This window comes from Epargyreus clarus, unplaced genomic scaffold, assembly GCF_041222505.1.
Source record: "Epargyreus clarus isolate Ecla_fem2 unplaced genomic scaffold, WU_Ecla_fem_2.2 ptg000007l, whole genome shotgun sequence".
Classification (NCBI taxonomy): domain Eukaryota; kingdom Metazoa; phylum Arthropoda; class Insecta; order Lepidoptera; family Hesperiidae; genus Epargyreus; species Epargyreus clarus.
In genome coordinates, this window is record NW_027332215.1 from 26,246,436 (window position 1) to 26,267,882 (window position 21,447).

Here is a 21,447-nt window from a genome sequence, read left to right on the forward strand (position 1 = left end):
CTTCGTCACCATTCCTCCATCGCACCACTTGCCCAAGGAATTAAGGAAGGAAGGAAGGAATGAAGTTCCATCCACACACATCCGCACCAACAGGACTCGTGGCGGTCTTCCACGGATCGGTTTGCATGGACGTTCTTGCCGCGAACGTGTAAGATTTTTTTTTTGTTATAATATAGGAGTAGGAGACGAACATGCAGTCCACCTGATAGTAAGTGGCTACTACCGCCCATGGATATCTGTAATCAACCCCAGATGGGATTAGATATTTCTACCTGAGGTCGGCCACAGATGCGCCGCTACCCCTGAGGACTAAGTTGGAACGCCTCGGAAAAGTATGTTTCCCTTACCACACCCTTCAAAACGGAACACAGCAGGCCCTGACACTGCTGTTATTAGGCAGAAATAGGTGTGGAGGTGGTGCCGCCGAAGTCGAACCACGAAGGGTTCTTTCCACCACTTTCAGAAGTGGAATGCGCTTCCTCTTGAGGTATTCCCGGAGCGCTATACATGGGGCTTTTCAAAAAATGTGCAAAAAGAGCACTCATACAATGCCGGCGATGCATTGGCGACTCCTCTGGCGTTGCAAATGTCCATAGGCGGCGTTGAATACTTTCCATCAGGCAGTACGTCTGCCTAATCGATAGGTTAAACAATGAAAAAAATAAAAAAGAAATTGTTCGTACCATAACAATTACATATTTTTGTACAATAAATATTCACAATATGTAATATTTTTCTAGATTCAGGTTTAATAAACTATTAAAATTGAAGGAATAATCATAACTAACCAATAACAATCAAAATAACGATTGTTCTTAATTGCTATACGAATGTTATTAATTACACGAAAGAACTTACTTCAGTTCCGCTTGAAATCTTGTACGATATAAGATGAATACTATTTATTTTATATTATTCTCTCAACTAATTTCTAGCTATTCCGTTGATTCAAGATTAGCATCAATGGTAAGTTAAAATGGAATTGAAAAGTAGCTTCTAGTTAAATGTTATTCTTCTAAGTAACATCGTAAATCGTAAGATTGATCGTTCATATGCCGAACCAATTTGTACCAAATATTTACTTGATTCAATAATAATGAATATTTTGTATCTTATTTGTAGCATCCCGTTTTAGTTGCTCGTTCGTCCTTAGATTGGCTGCCTAGCAGAGTAAATTCTTTGTATTCAGATGTGGGAGCATGGAGCGGAAAATTTGTAAGTTTCAATGATTATATTCGTTAATTATATCTTTAAATGAAATATTTTTGATTTTCATTAAGAAAAATCTACCATGTTTATCTGATAATTTCAGAGACCAGTTATGGATGAAATAGAATCAGACGAAGCATTAAGATTTTACCAATTTTTAAATTATCTTGATGGAGGGAGTTTCGGAACAGGTTACGGAAACATTAATTTATTTTGTTATTTACTTCCTTAACCTATAAACCTATAAATATAAAAGAAAGTCATGTTAGTTACACTATTTACAAGTCAGCTGAATCGATTTGGCTGAAAATTGATGGAGCTTAGAACCAGGATGCTTTTTATCCCATTCGACGGAAGTCGTGAACGTGGCCTCTCGATCGAGGAACAAATCCCAGGCACGCACCTCTGATTTGTCAAAGTTATGTGCGTATTAGAAATTAATTATTACGTACTTAAAATGGTGAAGAGAAACATCGTGAGGAAACCTGCATACCTAAGATTTATAAAAAAATCTGAAAGGTATGTGAAGTCTACCAAAATTGCACTTGGTCAGCGCGGTGGACAATGGAATAATCCTTCTCATTCTGAAAGGAGACCCGTGCCCAGCAGCATTTGGTTGTTGATGATGATCATATGATGATGATGAAATTAAATAAGGGTCTTGACAATTTTTTTCGTATATGACATTACTAGTAGTGCCCGCGGCTTCGCCCGCATTTTAAAGAAATAATATGACATACTTAAAACAGAAAATTTGTACCTTCATTGGATTGACAGTGGTGCCATCTGTCGAAAATTGGTGTTACTAACTCCCAAACCTTCGTGGGCTCATGGACATCAACTTTGCTAAAGATCATTACTTGATCATATGCAAAATTCACGATTCAATCCTTACTAATATCGATCAAATAAAAGATTTTTTTGGTCCAAAAGATCGATCCTCCGATTAATCGATCTTAGATCGCTATCCCTAGTTCCCGTGGGATTTCCGACATAAAAACTATCCTATGTTCTTTCTCGGGTCTCAGACTATCTTTGTACAAAATTTCATTAAAATCGTTTCAGTGGTTTAGGCGTGAAGAAGAGACAACCAGTCAGACAGACAGACAGAGTTACTTTCGTATTTATGATATTAGTAAGAATTACATTTCTTTTTAACACAGGTGCATTAAATCGCGGGGCACAGCTAGTCTTTTATAAATTGTGTTAGCACAGCAATATGTCATTGGTTAAATACGTTCGTGTCGTCGTATTTATTTAGTGAAATCAGTATGCTTAGAGCGAAATTATTATCTCAGTCCGTTATGTATTTTTCTGATGTTTACTGCATCGTGTGAGCTGGGTACATATATTTTTTCTCTATATTGTTCATTTATTATTATTACTAATAAAGACATTTTATTAAAATAGGTCCAATCGATGAGTTTGTACAGGCTATGAGTAGACTCGCTTCTTACATGAAACAACAAAACAGTAGAGAAACTCAGGTCAGAGGAATGAGAGAACTTGAAGCAATAAATGGTGAAAAAGGTAACAATAATATTTCAAATGAATGATGTCTATAGCAGCACTAATTCTTTTCTCTTAATTTTGTAATATTGTTACCAGGTAATAGTATCAAAACAGTATTAGAAGTGAGTACAGTAATCATGAGGAAAAAGAGGAAATTTTTCTGTACAGGAGAAGTAAAGGAACCTATAGTTAACAATAAAATTATTTGCAAGGTACCGTTTATGCATTTTTTTTTACTTAAGTACAAGTTTTTTAGTTTACTTAAGTAAAGAATCTTTACCTTTTAAATATTTTCAACAATATAATGAAATGCTATTTTATATGCAGGACAGAATACTTCTTCCTATAGCTGGAACATCCTGTAGAGATGCTATAATGTATTGGCATCCAGATTTAACAGAAGAACACTATTGTGTGGGGGCTCTGGAGTCAAAAAGCCCCGTTCACGTCATGGATATCGAGGGTAACATTTTTCAAAAAAATCTTATGAATTATCAGTATTTTTTTAATATAAGAGTAGCAGACGAGCATCATCCAGTTAGTCCACCTGATCGTAAGTGGCTACTGTCGCCCATGGACATCTGTAATCAACTCTAAGTAAGATTAGATTCCAACCTGAAGTCGCCTACAAATGCGCCGCTACCCCTGAATACTAAGATGGAATGTCTCGAATAAATATATCTGCCTTACCACACTTAGCCACAGACCACACCACAGAGGGTTCTACCACCTACAAAATCCTATCATGATAAATTCTAAGATCGGTCAACATGAACTGCAAAAGTAGATGTAATTTATAGTTTCCCATTTAATTTTGAAGAAATTGAATTTAATTGAAAACTTCTAATTTGCTGCAATTCCAGGTGAAATGTTTTGTAAGGGAGACGATTATTCAAAAAGGGAGTATTTATTAGCGTGCGATTTTTATGAAGATCAAGAAGCTCCAGTAGCAGATTTATTGCAATATTATCCGGATCCGGACCCAGAAATAAGTCCTAAATTGTTTAAATAATAACTTATTTATTTTAAAATACACATGGGAATAATAAAACGTAGTTTTCTTCTGTGAGATTAGATTATGTTATAAAAATAGAATAAATCCAAGACTCCACTCACAAAACATTATTAGAAGTATACACGAAAATACTATGTGCGGTCAATGATGTGAAGCTCGTCTTTTTTCACAACTTCACAGAGTTTTCTATGAGTAGCTTGTTATTTTACACTAAGTGGAAGAGGCTATTTTACACTTTTTAAAATTAGGTCCTATATTGGATATATACGGTGAATTTTTCAAATGGGCCTTCAGGGCCAAATCTGAAACTATAAGGATTAGCGAAAAAAGGCTGAAAGCAGTTACGAGGCCCCTTTGGATAGAAACTAAAACTGCATCATTCCTTCTTTAAAATATCTTATTCCCTAGCCCGGAATCTAACGAGTTCATTTTGAAAAAGAAATATTCAGCCTATATTGTTCCACTATCGGATATGGTTGCTTATAGTAATGAATATAATAAACTAAAGGAAAAGCCTCAATTAAGGAAAATACATATTTTTTTCATATTACACTGGCAGTTAATTTCATTAATTTAAACATTTCGCGTATATAGCTGAGAAGTAGAGGTATATAGCTGAGGGGGGCTTCATAAATCAGTAATCTTGGTCTGCGAGCCGAAATAGAGTTGGATATGTCAACTTGTGTCATGTTGTGTCGAGCAATCAACATCAACAGTCATAGACAAGAGTTTAACCACTATTTTAATCAACCAATCATTTAAATTTTAATCAGTGTCTCCGTGCGTGAATAGCTACGAGTAGGTGTATAATAAAGTGTAGTCGCGATCGGTGCTTTAAAATCTAATAAAAACGTGCGTTGTACTAAGAATGAGTTCCCAAAGTCTAACGCGTGTTCGTATGAGAAAACAGCTGGGTCTTCTCGAGGGAGTAGCGATCATCCTTGGAATTATTTTCGGCAGTGGCATTTTTATTTCGCCAAAGGAGGTCTTAGAAAAAACGGGTTCCGTATGGGGAGCGCTTACAGTGTGGGTGGCCTGCGGGGCGCTGGCCACCCTTGGAGCCTTGTCTTACGCTGAATTAGGTGAGTTTTATATCATTATATTACGATGCAATAACTATTCAAGATTACATTACTATTCAAGATCTATTTAATAATAGATTCTGAGCGAAGCGATAATTTAGTCTTAAAATATTTTTTAAAGAAAATATATGTTTTTTGTAAAATAAAATAAGCATGTAGTGGTACTTTTTATTTTTAATATACTTTACTCTTTATTAAAGCATATACCAACTTTATTATTTAAAATAAAAGGTGGATATTGTGGGGGCATTTTCAACTATATATTTTGTTCATATTGCTTAACAGTGTCTAATGGAGGTACCTATAATTATCATTGAGTTAAATACTTGAGCCGTTGCCTTAATGCTAAAGCAGTTTATAAATATTCAGGACTTGTAATTTATTAAAGTGATTTATGGATCATAAATTATTACTATGTTTAGTGACCACACAATTATTACACAAAAACAGAAAACCCTGCTAGTTTAAAAAAATGCATACATAGGTATGTTGTCACACCCATTATTTACAATCCAATTACACCTCATCTGTAGAAAACCATCATACCTCTCCGCAGCCAGGTATAAATTATATTTGAATTAAAGTTACATTTTTAAAAAGTCCATAATTATAATTATGCACTGTAAATATCTAAAACATTTTGTTATAATAATAGTATAGTTTTTATATGGAAAATGTTTATTATGGATTTTTTTTGTCTACAATAACAAAACTCTATGTAAAGCTTTGCTAATAAATTGTTGTGTAGAAAGACTGTTGTAAAGATTTCTACGGTAAAACTTTACTTTATGACCCGTCAAATTTGATGTTGATTTTTGGGAGGTCATAGTAACTTGCCCTGTGGAAACCCCCCTTCTTTGTTAATGTTTTATTTAATTTGTGTGTAAATGTTGTTTTAATAAATGTTTGAGTATATTAAGGTCGACGGAACCCTGCTTCGCGGGGTTCCTATTTTTTGCTATTGATTATACCATCTGATCAGAACCTAACCAACCAATTCTATATAATTTACACAATTTATCCAATTTAAACCTAGAATTTTAGTATACTAAGGTCAACGGAACCCCGCTTTGCGGGGTTCCGATGTATAACCAACCAGTTCTATTCCATATTTCTTCCTTCCATATTATAATTTCATATTCACAGGGAATGCTCCTGTACGAGGGGTACCCACCTATAACACTCACAACTAGAGATGGGCAGAGGGTTTAAACCCAATGGGTGGATACGGGTTTAAACCGGGTATTTTGGGTGAAATAGGGTTTAAACCCAAATAAACACCCAAACAGCGGGTGTAAACTATTGTCATTCATATTTTTATTTTCTTCGTGTAATATCATTTTTAAAATAATATTGTAAACAATTCACTAAATATGCACTCTAAAAGCACATATTTCATTTAACTACGCTGTTATAGTCATGTTATAGTCCATTCGGATGTGTTACATTTGGGTTGCAATTTTCGAAGACCCAATTTTATTTTATAGATGTCAATGATTAGTGTAAAGGGCTTAGTGTACAGTTAAATCCTAATTTGTGGAGTCCCAACTGTTGTCCCTCGACCGCCATCTTGAAAAAAGGGACACAAAGCGTTTTTACGCTCTACCAGGCAAACTATTTGTCGCACAGAAATTTAGTAAGAACAATTATGGTTTCAAATTGATTTATCTATAATTTTAGTTCTATAACTTTTTGTCGTTAAACCAAAAATAACAAAGATAATAACAATAATAGATTAAACTTTGGGAAGACTTTTTTTAACTTTTTTCTACTTAATTTACAGAAAATGACATTGAAACATTTTGATAGAAGAGTTTTTATAGTCCGGTTAATTTAGACATAAAAATAGTAATCAAATAACATAAAGCTAAATTTCCGTAGAGACCTTGGGTTTACCATCACAAGTAAAGTTCCAAAAGTCCTCATCGATGTGTGTGTCGGCACTTATTCGGGGTCAAACGTCAAAATTTTCGGGTTTCTGGATTTTTCTCGAAAACGGTAAATTTTATCGAAAAGTACCTTGAACCAAAGTTGTAGCACTTAATTTTTTTTATAAAATAATGTTTATATTTTTTTTTCTTAAAGCTATAATTATTAAGATATTACGTAAGAATTACATTTTATATTATATGCCCATATTCCCCCACCACCTGTGCAATAGTATACGAGAGGTATATTTATTTGTTTTAGTTGTGCGCTATTTGTTTCGTCAAACAAATAATAATTAAAAAATAAAAATGTAATAAAAATAGATGAACCCCTAAAAATGTAATATTTAAAAATGTAAAAACATTAGAAATACAGTAAAAACCTATAGTATATCTATTAAATAAACATTTGAACTATTTTAAAAGCTTTGTGTAGATTTTATTAACTCATTTTATAAACACCCAGATAAATACCCAGTGGGAGGAAATAAACGGGTATTTATTGGGTTTAAACCCTGCACAGGGTTTAAACCGGGTTCTTTGCCCATCTCTACTCACAACTCAAAATTTGATGGGTCATAAAGTACAGTTAAGCCATTCCTACTTTACTACAAATAGCCACAGCCTTGTTTTTAATTTTATATACACTAATATCATGTCTTATCAGCATTAAGAATTTAGTTTCAAATCTTTAACATTGAAATATGTATTACATGAAATTTATTTAACAGTTTATATAATTTTCTTTCATAGGCTTTTGCAACAAGTATAAGTCATTAAGAAATATTGTATAGATATCAAATCTCCTATGAAGACAATATACATATCCAACATTATGTTAAACTCTAGTACTTGGTGGACTCGAGTTTTTATCGATAATGACAAAACATAAAATTTTAAAGTGAATTTTAAGAATGTACACTAATAATTAGTTTAGAATAATATAAAATAAAATAAAAAAGCCCTTTATTCCATACATTTATATTATAAAATATACATACATTCTTAGTTTCATTGTTTTGTTATTAATATTGTTTTGTTTACGTTCAACATATGGTACAGGATCCCTAGTATAGTTTTCATCATTTATTACTAACAAGCTGATTTTTCGTGAGTAGCTTCGTTTCGACAAGACGCCCAACATTTTTCCTTACAGCAATGTTGGTAAATGGTAGCTTGATGGGGCAGCAAGGATAAAATATGTTGACCGGACGAATTCTAAAAATTTATTACTAACCAAATTTTTCTTTGTTAATTATCAAGATAATTATTTAAATAACGTGAAAAAATATTTGTCCTACAAAATATAAGGTTTTTATTAAGGCGTCCCCCCTCTCCAACATGTATCATAAACAAGGTCATGAAAAATAATTACTAACCAGCTGATTTTTTTTTTATTGGCTGTCTACCATTTACATAGTCTACCATGCACATTGTCCTACAAATTGCATGGTATGTCATCTCGGACCTACGCTGAAAAGATGTTAATTCCGCAGGATTATTTTTTTTATTAGTAACTGTAGGACAAAGGTATCACGTCATAGGATAATATAATTTTTATCTAAATAAAACAATGTCCTACAAAAAAAAGGGTAACTTTTATTAATCCTACAAGATTTGTAATTTAACTATAATATAATATAAATAAACTATAAAACTGGCGGACTGGAATAACGTACTTCGCAATTTGTAGGACAATGTGGGTAGTAAGCTGTGTAAATGTTAGACAGCTAATAAAAAAAAAATCAGCTGGTTAGTAATTATTTTTCATGACCTTGTTTATGATACATGTTGGAGACGGGGGACGCCTTAAAAAAAACCTTATATTTTGTAGGACAAATATTTTTTCACGTTATTTAGATAATTGTCTCGATAATTAATAAAAAAAAATTCGGTTAGTAATATTTTTTTTTGATTCGTCAAATCAACATATTTCATCCCTATTATTTTAGTTATAAACCACAATCGAGAACTTTCTTACGAGAATTTGTTGGGCGTCTCATTGAAACGAAGCTATTCTGGAACACTCAGCTTGATACTAATTATTTTTACATTAAGTATTAGTACTACAACTTTTAAGTGTAGGTCCGAGATGACATACCATGTAATTTGTAGGACAATGTGCATGGTAGACTATGTAAATGGTAGACAGCCAATAAAAAAAATATCAGCTGGTTAGTAATTATTTTTCATGACCTTGTTTATGATACATGTTGGAGAGTGGGGACGCCTTAATAAAAACCTTATATTTTGTAGGACAAATATTTTTTCACGTTATTTAAATAATTATCTTGATAATTAACAAAGAAAAATTTGGTTAGTAATAAATTTTTAGAATTCGTCCGGTCAACATATTTTATCCTTGCTGCCCCATCAAGCTACCATTTACCAACATTGCTGTAAGGAAAAATGTTGGGCGTCTTGTCGAAACGAAGCTACTCACGAAAAATCAGCTTGTTATTAATAAATGATGAAAACTATACTAGGGATCCTGTACTAATACTGATATTTTAAACATTTGTTTATCACTTTATATTTGGTTTTTGATTATTTCTTAAAATTTAGTATTATTCTTATTATTATTATTATTTATGTATGAGAATAGTATACTATTGCTACACACTAATACAGTCATTGGCTATTGTAGGTCATACTACACAATTCTAACTATAGAATTGTCATTTTGTGCCCTAGTTTTATGTCAATTATCTTGCCAATTTTATTATTAGAACAACTTTTTTCACCAACCGAATTTTCAAGAGGGCAGAGAAATAAATTTGCAAATAGTAGATCTTGGATATTATAAAGTTGGTTACTCCTAATCTGTATTATATAGAAATGTCGAAATGGACACACATAAACATAATAAATATTGTTTATGTTTTTTGCAAAAAAAAATCATAATATTTTTTGTTACAAATTGCAAAAAAAATTGCGATATGTTTACATGAAATATTGTGATGTGAATATTGCTATGCGAGATTTGTAAAAAAAAATAGGTGTATATGTGCAAAGCTTGCAAGTGATCTCTGATACGTTAAAAGTATCAGATTTGTCAGATTTGTCTAATGATTTTAATTAGAATCATATAGAATGACTAACTTAGGCAAACTGACTTTATGTTCAAGGGTACAAAACGAATCTAATCTACCTCTGGGTGTACTTGTACATAGTTTGCTGCTCCCATCAATTTTATTTTTAACTTCATGACAAAGGTAGATACGACACACATATGATGTAACAGTAAGATATTTCTATTGAGTCCGACAAATAAGTTCTCACACACTTTAACTTATGAACATAGTCTTTAATTACTCACAAACGAAGATGGGGCAACGAGATGGTTAATTAGTTCGAAGTTATTAGTCTGTCCTTGGAATTTAATTACTTGGAATTTTTCAAGCCCTCAACATTCATGATAGTGATAGCAATATTTTTCATCTAATGGCACATAGTAAACTTATTTTACACAAGTTAGTATTGACTGGTGATGGAAAGTGACAGATACAAAAGAAACTGACGCAAAAAGTATCCTTTGTATGCATCGGATTCGATTTACCGATCACTGATTTTAATGAAAATCGGTATCAATAAAAAATTTAACTGAAAAAAAAATGCCTCGAAATTTGTAATTTTAATAAAACGAATGTCAAGCATAGTACCTAAGTGGAAAAATGAGAATTCGTTTCTTTCACCATAAAATACCATATACTATTAACCATACGTATGTAACAGAATTTTAGTATATTTCTCCACTTGCAGGTACCGCACTGGCTCAAAGTGGTGGCGACTACCACTATATCAACAAAGCCTTCGGCCCTTTACCAGCTTTTTTGTACCTATGGGATGCGAACATGGTTTTCGTGTATGTACTAGAATATGAAAGTATTTAAATATCAATTGTTAAGTATCCGCTTGTGTCTTATATTTAATATACTTTCCCAGGCCCAGTACAAACGCTATAATGGCGCTAACGTTTGCTAGTAATCTTCTCGAGCCAATGTTCCCAAGTTGCAGCAATGATCCTATGGCTAAAAAATTAGTTGCAGCTGCAACTATATGTAAGTATTTTTTAATAATTTCAAATTTATCTGTAGATGTTATTTTCTATTATTTCGTTGTTTCACTAAGTTGATTTTCGTAGGTCTTCTAACATTCGTGAACGCTTACAACGTAAAGTTTACTACCAAGTTGCAGAATGTGTTCATGTTCACGAAAATTGCGGCTTTGTGTATTATCATCGCTGGCGGAGTCATCTGGATGGCTAAAGGTACTCATATACATATATTAATAGAATAGCATTTCAGGCTAAGAATTCATGGATCGGTTTTCAACTGAACCCGCCACACGGAAACAGAATAGTTGATTTATTTTACAACTTACGAGACCGTCTTTTTGTGCGATTATGTAGTCGCTGCGGTTACGGCAGGGCCCAGCAAACTCTGTGGAATACGATTGCAATCGAAGAGGAAGCAAAAGGATATAAGTTGGCCACCCGATTCAGCGGAAGCCGCAGCCGAACCGCATATACTCGTACCGCAGCTATAAAACGCACCATGAGCGTGTTGCGGCATCGCCGCTGATCGCGAACGTGACTAATCACTCCGTGAGTTCTTAGCCTAAAATATTTTATTTTGATGTTATCGTTTTTTATTACTCAATCGTATAATTACTTTCTTTGTGGATATAGGAGGCATTGACAACTTTGAAAACGGATGGTCTGGAACTAAATTGTCAGTCAGCGATTGGTCCGTGGCTTTCTATTCTGGCATATTTTCCTATTCTGGATGGTAAGCATTACTTTTACTCTCGAGTCTTCTGATAATAATTACTTACAAGTAATCAGTAATATTAATGTATCGTACAACGTACAATACTTGTCTGTCGTAGGAATTATCTGAACTTCATGACGGAAGAGCTCCGGAACCCATATGTAAACTTGCCCCGTGCGATTTACGTGTCACTGCCACTTGTGACTGGTATTTATGTGTTGGCAAATGTGGCGTATCTCGCCGTCCTGGGCCCGGTCGGTGTGATGGCAACTGATGCTATTGCAGTGGTGAGTTCCCTAAAATTAAGTTATCTATTTGTCTCCTACACATATATTTAAAATTATCATCTACCCATTTATGTTTCTTAACTGGACATAGAAGACTCATTAAAGAAAATAGTGTGGATTAGTAGATTATGCTTTCTGTTAAAGCGTGTGATAAATAATTTCTAATACGAAAATAAAATCGAAAAGTTAGAGGTTCGTAATCATTATGCTGTCACTGCTGGCTGCTGTGCTTATTATTATTTTTACAAATGTAATTAATTTGTTTTTACTTATGACTATTTCTATAAAGTTTTTTAGCTTACGATGTGATTATTATCGAGTATCGACTATTATCGAGTTATTACCTACCTACTATTCGTTTGTTACAGGACTTTGCGTTGATAGCCTTGGGCTGGATTAAGTGGGTGATGCCGACGCTGGTGGCCATAGCGATAGTGGGCGGGCTGTCCGTGCACATCATGACCTCGTCGCGGATGTGCTTCGCGGGCGCTCGCAACGGACACATGCCCGAGCTGCTGGCTCACATCAACGTTAGGTGTATGTCGCCGATGCCTTCGCTTGTGTTCTTGGTAAGTTGTTGTTAACATCACATTAAGCGGTTTAGTGAAGTTGTAGAACAAGTACAGTTCGACCGGCACCACCACCACTCCTTTTTCTAACTTGACGCAGTACTTGCGTTTTGGCTGCTGGCGTATTCACATGTGAAGCGACTATATTAGTCCTGAGGAGTTGCAACGCATCTTTAATAGATTTTAAATAGAACCTTTCTTTATATATGAAGTTGGTTACAGTTCGGGATTTACGTGGGTGGCAGTGACTCCTTACGAGGTGGACTACGTACTCGCGTGTTATGTCAAACGCATAAAAACAAGTTTTTCAATTTATGACTCCCGGAAATGTTGTGGCTCTATGTGGCCCAAGGGACATTATCCTGATTTTTTTTAAGACGTAAGACCATATACACATCAGGTGCCCCTATCGCGTCTAAAAATATCTAGCTTCTTTCATATTAAAATCACACTCTAAACAAACACAATTTATTGAAATCGGTTGGGCGGTCACGGAGATAAGCGTATGCACACGTACACGTAGACACACGTGATTAATTAAAATCTTTGTAAGGAAAAATCTTTATTTCATAGGTACATGTTTTATGTAAATGTTTTTTCTCACAACTATGTAAAAGGTGATAATTCATTGACACAAAGATTATGTCTATTGTATCTTTGTTAAGGAGTTAGCATAGAAATCTAAACACTCTTTATATAACTTCGTTCTTTAAATTCTGCAGCCGTGAAATGTTTGCATGGGTTATCGCGATATCGCCGACATGAATTTTAATGAACTACACTTCATTTCAGATTTGTACGTTGGTTTCAAAAAGCCTAACCAAATTTAATATCTTAATATGTGTAACCAACTTGATCCATAATAACAAATTTAATACTCGATTGGATCGTAATAGTGTTTGTTCGTAGTTTCCTTCGTTTTAATGTAAAATATTCATTACATCAGTATTAACATAAATCTCTTTACGTACAGCCCACTTCCTGACCTATACCACAAACGGATAAGAACAAAACCTTACAAAACGATAAAAATCAACAGTGGATACTGCCCTATTTCATACACAAATTTCATGTAATACACATAACAAATATTATGTATTCCATCTGCTATTAAATAAATAATGAATTTGTTTTATAGACTGACGTATTTCCTCCTTTCTATAGGAGTCCAAACTGGAGTATCCTGAACTTAATTACAGATTCGTTGCAGTGTTATGTTAGCATTCTTAACTATAACAAAGCCATGCCAATACAATATTAATAACAAAGAAATTATAACGATAGTGTCGCTGCAGTCGGATCACAGTCTTATCAATTCTAAACGCACTCTAATATCGAATTGGCTATTTCACACTTTGATTGTTTTACAAGCAAAGTGAATAGCTTCAAGGTTTTTCTTCATCGCATACCAGATGATAATCTCGCTAATAATGCTGATGCCGAGCAACCTGACGTCGCTGATCACGTACTGCACCGTCGTGGAGTCGTTCTTCACCACGCTGAGCTGCAGCGCCGTCCTCTGGCTACGTTACTCTCAACCCGAACTGGTCCGCCCGATCAAGGTAAATACTTTATCCATAGATAGGTATAGATATCTCACCGCCTTGTAATTGAAGTAAGCCATTAAGTGGCTGACAATGTGTCAGCTATTTAATGGATGTCATGGTGTAATTTACGCGGAACAATGTCGACATGTGCAGTTAAGTGGTGCAAAAACATGAACTCGAAGAAAAAGTACGGAGAACTATCGTTTCGTTAGTAAATGCTCTAAAAACTACATTTTTTAAATATTTTTTAAACACGAAAATAGATGACAGTGACAATTTCAATTGTGAAAACTGGTTACATTTTGTTGTTAGGAGTGAGTAATATTTACTAATCTATGACTCTATCAATAAGTTTACTGTTTCTTTACTATGCACACATGTCGAGTATTCACCTCAGTCGAATCTACAATTAGACACTCTTTGAGAATATGCTGTTTTTGGTCCCTTAATTTTTGTTGTCTTATTTTATTCACTTTTTTTACGTTTTCTATTTCTAAAACTAATTAGATATTATATACACACCACCATAGAACTGATGAAACAATGAGTAGTTTTTATTTCTAAAGGTATGTTGTGTAAAACAATGAAATGTTTCGTAATTTTTTTAATCAAGTGCTTGTCGCTTTGGAAATTGTAACTTTGTTATGTACCCTAACTGACGTTGGTTTGTAAAACCCTTTAACAAAGTAACGTCACTATTTTCGATGTTCGTGTCAGCCATAGATTAGTAAAGATACTTCGCCGCCTTGAAATCGAATGAAGCTACACTCGGCTTATTAGTAAGTTCTTTTTTTGAATTCTTGACAAATAAAAACATTTTTAGAGAAAATTTACGAATAAATAGCTAATACTGCATAATTTACGTAATAAATAAATAATTATTTCAAATATTTTAGGGACGGAGACGTGGCAAAACGTTTTTACGCAACTATTCCAATTCTCAAAACTGGGTACATTTTCTTGTTAGGAGTGAGTAATCTTTACTAATATATGGTGTCAGCATGTAGTTTTGGCGTTGTTCCGCAGGTGGCCATCTGGATGCCGGTGGTGTTCGTGTTGGTGTGCGCGGTGTTGTTGGTGGTGCCGGTGGTGAGCGAGCCGGTGGCGGTGCTCGCGGGCGCCCTCATGACCTGCGCCGGTATCCCCGTGTACTATGTGTTCGTTGTTCACACGCCCCAGTTCATGCGACGGTTCGCGAGTGAGTATGCCAGTAACAATTCTCTAGTGGCTCTGTTTGGTGTTGGATGTCGTGGCGGCCGGTCTTGGACAGAAATGTCACGATTGAAACTGATATTATATTATTATTTATGATAATTGGGATACTTAAAAGCAGTGATAGCCTAGTGGTTAAGAACTCGTTCGAGGGGTCCGAGGTTCAAATCCCAGGATAAATCAGAGGTGCGTACCTCTGATTTATCAAGTTTATGCGCGTATTAGAAATTGATTATCACTTTCTAAACGGCAAAGGAAAACATCGTGAGGAAACCTGCATACCTGAGAGTTTTATAAAAAAAAATCACAAAGGTATGTGAAGTCTACCAATACGCACTTGGTCAGCGCGGTGGACTATGGCCTAATTCTTCTCATTATGAGAGGGGACCCGTGCCCAGCAGTGGGACAGTAATGGGTTATTGATGAGGATACTTTCACTGGTCATTAATTTAAATAAAATTTAATACAATTTTTATTATGTCTCATGTATTTTTTTATCTTTTCCTCTATAGGAATTATTAATCATAATAATTACTTAATTAACTTAATAGTATCAATCGTGACTTTTCTGAGGCTCCTAAAGAGGATAGTAGCATCTGTGTGTAGATGGCACCACCTTTGAAAAGAATATTGAGTACCTAATTGCGTCGCATTCACATTAAATTAAAATATCAAACCGTAACGGTTTTACTAAATAATGTAATTGTAATTGTCTGGTCCAATTATTTTAACCATTTTCCTGCAGATATTATTCCGTAGCAGTAATAAATTATTTATTTCTTGCCATATTCTTGTTTGCGACGTTCAAGTTACTCAAATATTGTTTCTTATTCGATTTATCCCGTCTAATTTAGTTTATCTGTCTAGATAATAACTATATCGACGTCAAGCATTGCATGTAATTTAAATTTTTGTGAAACAATATTAAGTTAGCAATTATGTAAGATATAATAAACCATTTTACGCCGTGTCACGTATAGAAATCTCTTTTGAATAATTATGTACAAACATTATTGACATGTTACGTTAATAATATTCGTGGCTATTATAATATGTACACCATTTAGTTTGTTACAATTCGTTTTTAGGTTCACCGCGGCAATTTTCGGTTTTCTTTTGAGTTTTTGTTTATTTTATATGTTATTTTGCAGCAAAATTTACACACGTGTGTCAAAAGCTGTTCTACTCTACTGTTGAGGACAAAGAAGAATGACCTTTCCAAACAAAAGTATTTAACTACATAAATGTGTAAATATGAAAACCATTTATAATAAGGTTACAAGTGTTACTCTGAATGAATATAATCGCGTCCGCTACGGTATATTGTTCATGATTATGAATACGGTAGGTGCATATAGCCGGTAGTTTTTACGCAAGAGTTCTGAGTTTGGTGATAAGAAATAACTTACATAACTTTGGTAATATTATCTAGCTTAAAGTAAAACTGATTTAAAGTCACTCTGGAAGCTGGATATCTAGCCGTTTGGTTCAGTTCTAGATTTTCTCATCTATAAGACTAGTACCTATGTGAAATCATACTACCTGACTGATGACGTTGGAATAGAAAGTGGATAATTTTTGAAAGTGTCCAAACACATTTAGTTGGGTTTATGATAAGACACTTTCTAAAATCGTGAATATCTGCGCTAAATTCTAGCTGTTTATATAAATTGGTTAATGGACTAAAGTCACTAGTTTCTATAACTGTGACACACATTTTTGACCTTGCCACCATTAATAGCGTCTTTTTCAAATGATATTTTGATAATTTTTGGAATTTGCGTTTTAGAATAAATTTGACACAAGCAACTGTATCTACAGACACTATCTCGATTATGGTCGAAAATTATATTATGTTTTGGAAGTAATTTTAGAGTAATACTTATATACTTATTCAATACTTATGATTGAATTCCCCTAGAGGCTCTCTTGCATTTCATTGTTACCTATTTTTTATTACTAATGTCGAATATTTGTAAAGTTTAAGATTTAGGATCTGTATAACTACCTATGCCTTATTGTATAATTATAAAAGAATATATAAATAAATGTTAACGAAATGGTAAGCATTTGTATATATAATTACTAGCCACGGGTGTGGCCGTGCTTCTCTCTGGCTTATTTAGATTATAGGCTTAACATCAGACAGTTTTCGTTGAAAATTCTTAAAAAATTATAAAAACACTCGTTTAATAACGCACCGTCTAATTTTCTTTTTAAATCAATTCGTTGAAAACTTTTCGAGTTTTTCGTTTAGAAACATAGGTGAGGGTTTCATACGAATCTAATCAAGATTGTTGAAACAGAATTCGAACATTTCTTAGTATTAGGTTTTTTGTAGTAAGAAAACTATGTAAAGCGCAACAATACTTTATAGCATAGACACTGAAGTACAAATTTTAACGCAGTTCGAATTCGAATAGTTTGCAATACGCGTATCAACTTTGAGAAGCAAGTTTGTTTACTGTAATAATAGTTCTTCGCGTAAAGTTGAATAATGAAATCACAGATAAGACACCGCCTTGTAATTGAAGGAGGCTTCATTAGTGGCTATTAAATGGCTAAAACGGCCGACAATTCTTTCAGCCATTTAATGGCTGTCATGGTGTAATTTACGCGGAACAATGCTGACATGCGCGGTTAAGTGGTGCAAAAACAGGAAATCTAAGAAAAAGTGCGGAGAAATATGGTTTCATTCGTAGATAAGTGATCTAAAAACTACATTTTTTAATATTTTTCAAACACGAAAATAGATGACAGTAACAAAATCAATTGTCAAAATTGGCTACATTTCCTTGTTAGGAGTGAGTAATCTTTACTAATCTACGAATGAAGTAAATCTCTAAAGACTCAAAAGATGCTTTAATAAGTTACCAAAGGAAAAAATGTACATATTAATACGCTTTTATTAGCTTCAGACGTATGTATGTTGGTATGTTGGTATGTTAGTATGTAACGGAATCTTTGAACATGATTTTAACCCCCTTCAAAACGTCGGATTAACTCGAAATTTGGCATACTTATTAAGGTCCGATGACAATTCAATATTTCAAACATTCTGACCCGTTATCCTTACTAGGATAATCAGGATCAGCGATTTTTGTTTTCCTGAGACCCGGAAGGTCTGCGTTAAGACCAATAAAGGAATCTACCAGGCGCGCCGATCACCTAACCTAACCTGACCTGACCTGACCTGACCTGACCTGCTTTTTAAGATATTATCAAAATGATAATCCTACTACTCAATATCTATCAGTAAAATATTTATAACTATTGACACTATGCACCCCACGCTTTTTTTACAATAAAAAATATTTTCATCTTATTTACACTATTCTTAATTCAAATTTAAAAAAAAATAATTTCTATTTTTTAGTTGTATTTTCTATAAAGTGTATTTTTTTAGTTTTTTTAAACTATTATTTATTTTAAATTATATTAGTGTCTATGATTGCAAAACATTCTTAGGGAATCCTAGAATGAATATTCTGTAACAAAGTTACTTCTCAACGTTGGTATCAGTATAATTATTATTATTTGTAGGTTTGTAAGATTTTTCCACTTTGTTTTGTTATCAATTTCTTATAATGTTTGTGTTTTTTTTCTGTGTTTGTAGAGCGATTTCAATTTCATACTGATGATATTTAACTAAAGCTACCTAACCTATTCCGTCATAACTTGCAACAAGTCAAGTTAAATATTGCTAACACTATAATGCATTGGCAATTATTTTGGAACCCCTGATGGGCAAAGAGGCCTCTTCGTGCCTTCTTCGTAAGGCTATCAAAACAATGAAACATAGCCAAACGTTTATTGCTTTCAAGCATTATTTCAATTTGAAGCAAATTTCAGCATCTTTCGTTATAATTTGAATCGCATTTTCGTGGCCTCGTCTGATCGGACACACGTTTGTTTTAACGCTCCACGTTGACGCTCGCAGCGCTAAGCAAATTTGCTTTCAGCGTTGCGGTACGTGGCCTTCAGGTTACACTGCCAAATTCAAGATTAAACTTTCCAGAATGTATTACATATTGCTATAGCGATGTCTACTAAGCAATATTCCAACCCAAATAATCCCAACAAGGTTGTCGAATAGTTTGTGAATCTCGATATTTTGGCGTCCAATATTAGTGGTATAACATTATAACGGTATAACGTAACGATGAATGGGTGAATACAACTTGGTTTTTTCTAAAAACATTTTTTTTCTGAATTTAGATTTTTGTATTGAACAGATTTTTATCGAATTATTTCATCTGATAAAATAAAATTATACGAAATCGATATGAAACAATACTGTTTTAAATCTGAATAAAGCAAAATCGCAAGGGTCCTTCTACATAAAGATTTGAAGGACATATCATTCTAGGAAACTTCTAAGGTACTTTATAATTATTTTACGTTTATTGATATAAGTTTAATTACCTGTTGTATACGATTTCAATAACGTCAATAAGGCATTTATTTGACTCAAAATTTTAAAAACGTGCATTTGAATAGTTATAGAATTACAAGTTCACACATTCATATAACTACGTATAGATACATATTTCCTTATTGAGGTTTCTCTATTTTATCGTCCTGTAAAACAATTTACTTACGTAAGTTCACTATTTGATTGTTATTGATATAATGGTGCAATATGTTTTAATGTTATAGTTGTATTGGAAATAGTATGATCTTCTAAAAGTATGTATCACCTAATTTACGTATTTTACATAATATATGAACTTCGCATATTATTGCATATGTACCTACCTACGCTAATAATCTCAAAGAAAATTTATTTCTAGGCAATTCCTAATCGAATATAATTTCCCTGCAATAAGTATTAATCGCTCAAAAGTGATTTATTTATTTATAAACATTTATGTATATTTTTATATTATTAGATTATTAGATTGATTAGATTTTTACTTAACTTTTCATTTTATACAACTGCCTCTATTTTTGTCATTATCATTATGTTCTATAACTTTATATAACGCATACGAGCGTCATAATGATCTGATTACAAAATCTCTTTGATTAAATTTTTAATTTATACAATTTACGCTTTATAAATATTGTTTATTATAAATGTTTTATGGAATTCTATGTTATGACAGAAATGAGTTAGAGCAAATAGTAGTATGACTACTTATAAACTGTGTCTTTCTAAACTACGTCTTACGTTGTTTTAATTTGGCCACCTAGTATAATTAGCATGCAGTCCACTTGATCGTAAGTGGCTACTGCCGTTCATGGACATATGTAATCAACCCCAGATAGGGTTAGATATTCCTATCTGAGGTCGGCCACCGATGCGCCACTACCCCCGGGGACTAAGCTGAAACGGCTCGGAAAAGTATGTCTCCCTTACCACACCCTTCAGACCAGAAGACAGCAGCGCTTAACGCTGCTGTTATCATTATATACTTGCATTGTACCTTATTCTCTCATAAATATAGAAACCGACTTGTGAATATGTGTTTGATTAAATACTTATATGGGCATATGCATATGGCTTTTTTTATTTTATATGATTTTATTGTTGTTTCTTTTGTGTGTCAACTTCTTATTTATAAATATTTTAAAATGAATATGTATATAACTTTGTACCTGTGTACCTACCTAACCACAAATTGAGTCCAGATTTTCCGGGCAAAGTTAGAGAAGATTTTTATATGAACAAGTTAAAATTTAATATATATTTTTTTAGTTATGTCTTTTTCGAACATTGGGTAATGCTTGATAATTTCGTAATAATATAATGTTACAGTTAATAATTTGTAATAAAAACATGAGGCGGATATTATTAAAATTATAAAAATGATCCAAAATTTCCGTAATTAATAATATTTGCCTTTCTAAAACCAATCGCGTGGAACATCGTGCAATCAATTTTGGACAAAAATGTGTACCCACTCTGCTTTTAAAATATTTATAAATAATGCTTTTTCATGTAAAAGAACACATTTAACATTCTTTATTCAGATTGGTTACACCGCTTTTATATCGTTAGTTAGTTGTATGATTACTACATGTAATTGCATTAATTTCGCTTTTAATGTAACTATTTAATGTTATACATTGTAGTGGATGTTTTCGCTATAGTATATAGTATTTGTACTTCCCTACCTAGTTTTCACACTTATACAGTATACCTACACTTATCATTTATACAAAATCTTATAGATAAAACTGTTTTTTTTTCTTTCAAAAACATCCTTTTAAATTATTTGTTATATAGACCAGGGTCGATAATTTTTGAAACCAAAAAAAAATACAATAGAATGAAACCCATTGGAAAAGGAGGGAAATATGATCAAAAT

At 33.3% G+C, this 21,447-nt stretch overlaps 2 protein-coding genes across 2 annotated transcripts; both read left to right on the plus strand.

Annotated features, from left to right (window-relative positions):
- Positions 1-957: 957 nt before the first annotated feature.
- On the plus strand, positions 958-3,733 carry LOC140743812 (uncharacterized). The gene is made up of 7 exons (XM_073075400.1): positions 958-966; positions 1,123-1,215; positions 1,313-1,400; positions 2,620-2,739; positions 2,818-2,933; positions 3,049-3,184; positions 3,585-3,733. The coding sequence occupies exons 1-7, from the start codon at positions 964-966 to the stop codon at positions 3,731-3,733; spliced, it is 705 nt and encodes a 234-aa protein (XP_072931501.1). The 5' UTR covers positions 958-963.
- A 723-nt stretch (positions 3,734-4,456) lies between these two features.
- LOC140743746 (large neutral amino acids transporter small subunit 1) lies at positions 4,457-18,023 on the plus strand. Its single transcript, XM_073075294.1, has 10 exons — positions 4,457-4,818; positions 10,509-10,611; positions 10,692-10,807; positions 10,891-11,016; positions 11,437-11,536; positions 11,637-11,805; positions 12,174-12,374; positions 13,787-13,936; positions 14,948-15,119; positions 16,285-18,023. Exons 1-10 carry the CDS (start codon positions 4,605-4,607, stop codon positions 16,344-16,346), a joined length of 1,413 nt encoding a protein of 470 aa, XP_072931395.1. The 5' UTR covers positions 4,457-4,604; the 3' UTR covers positions 16,347-18,023.
- The last annotated feature ends 3,424 nt before the right edge of the window (positions 18,024-21,447 follow it).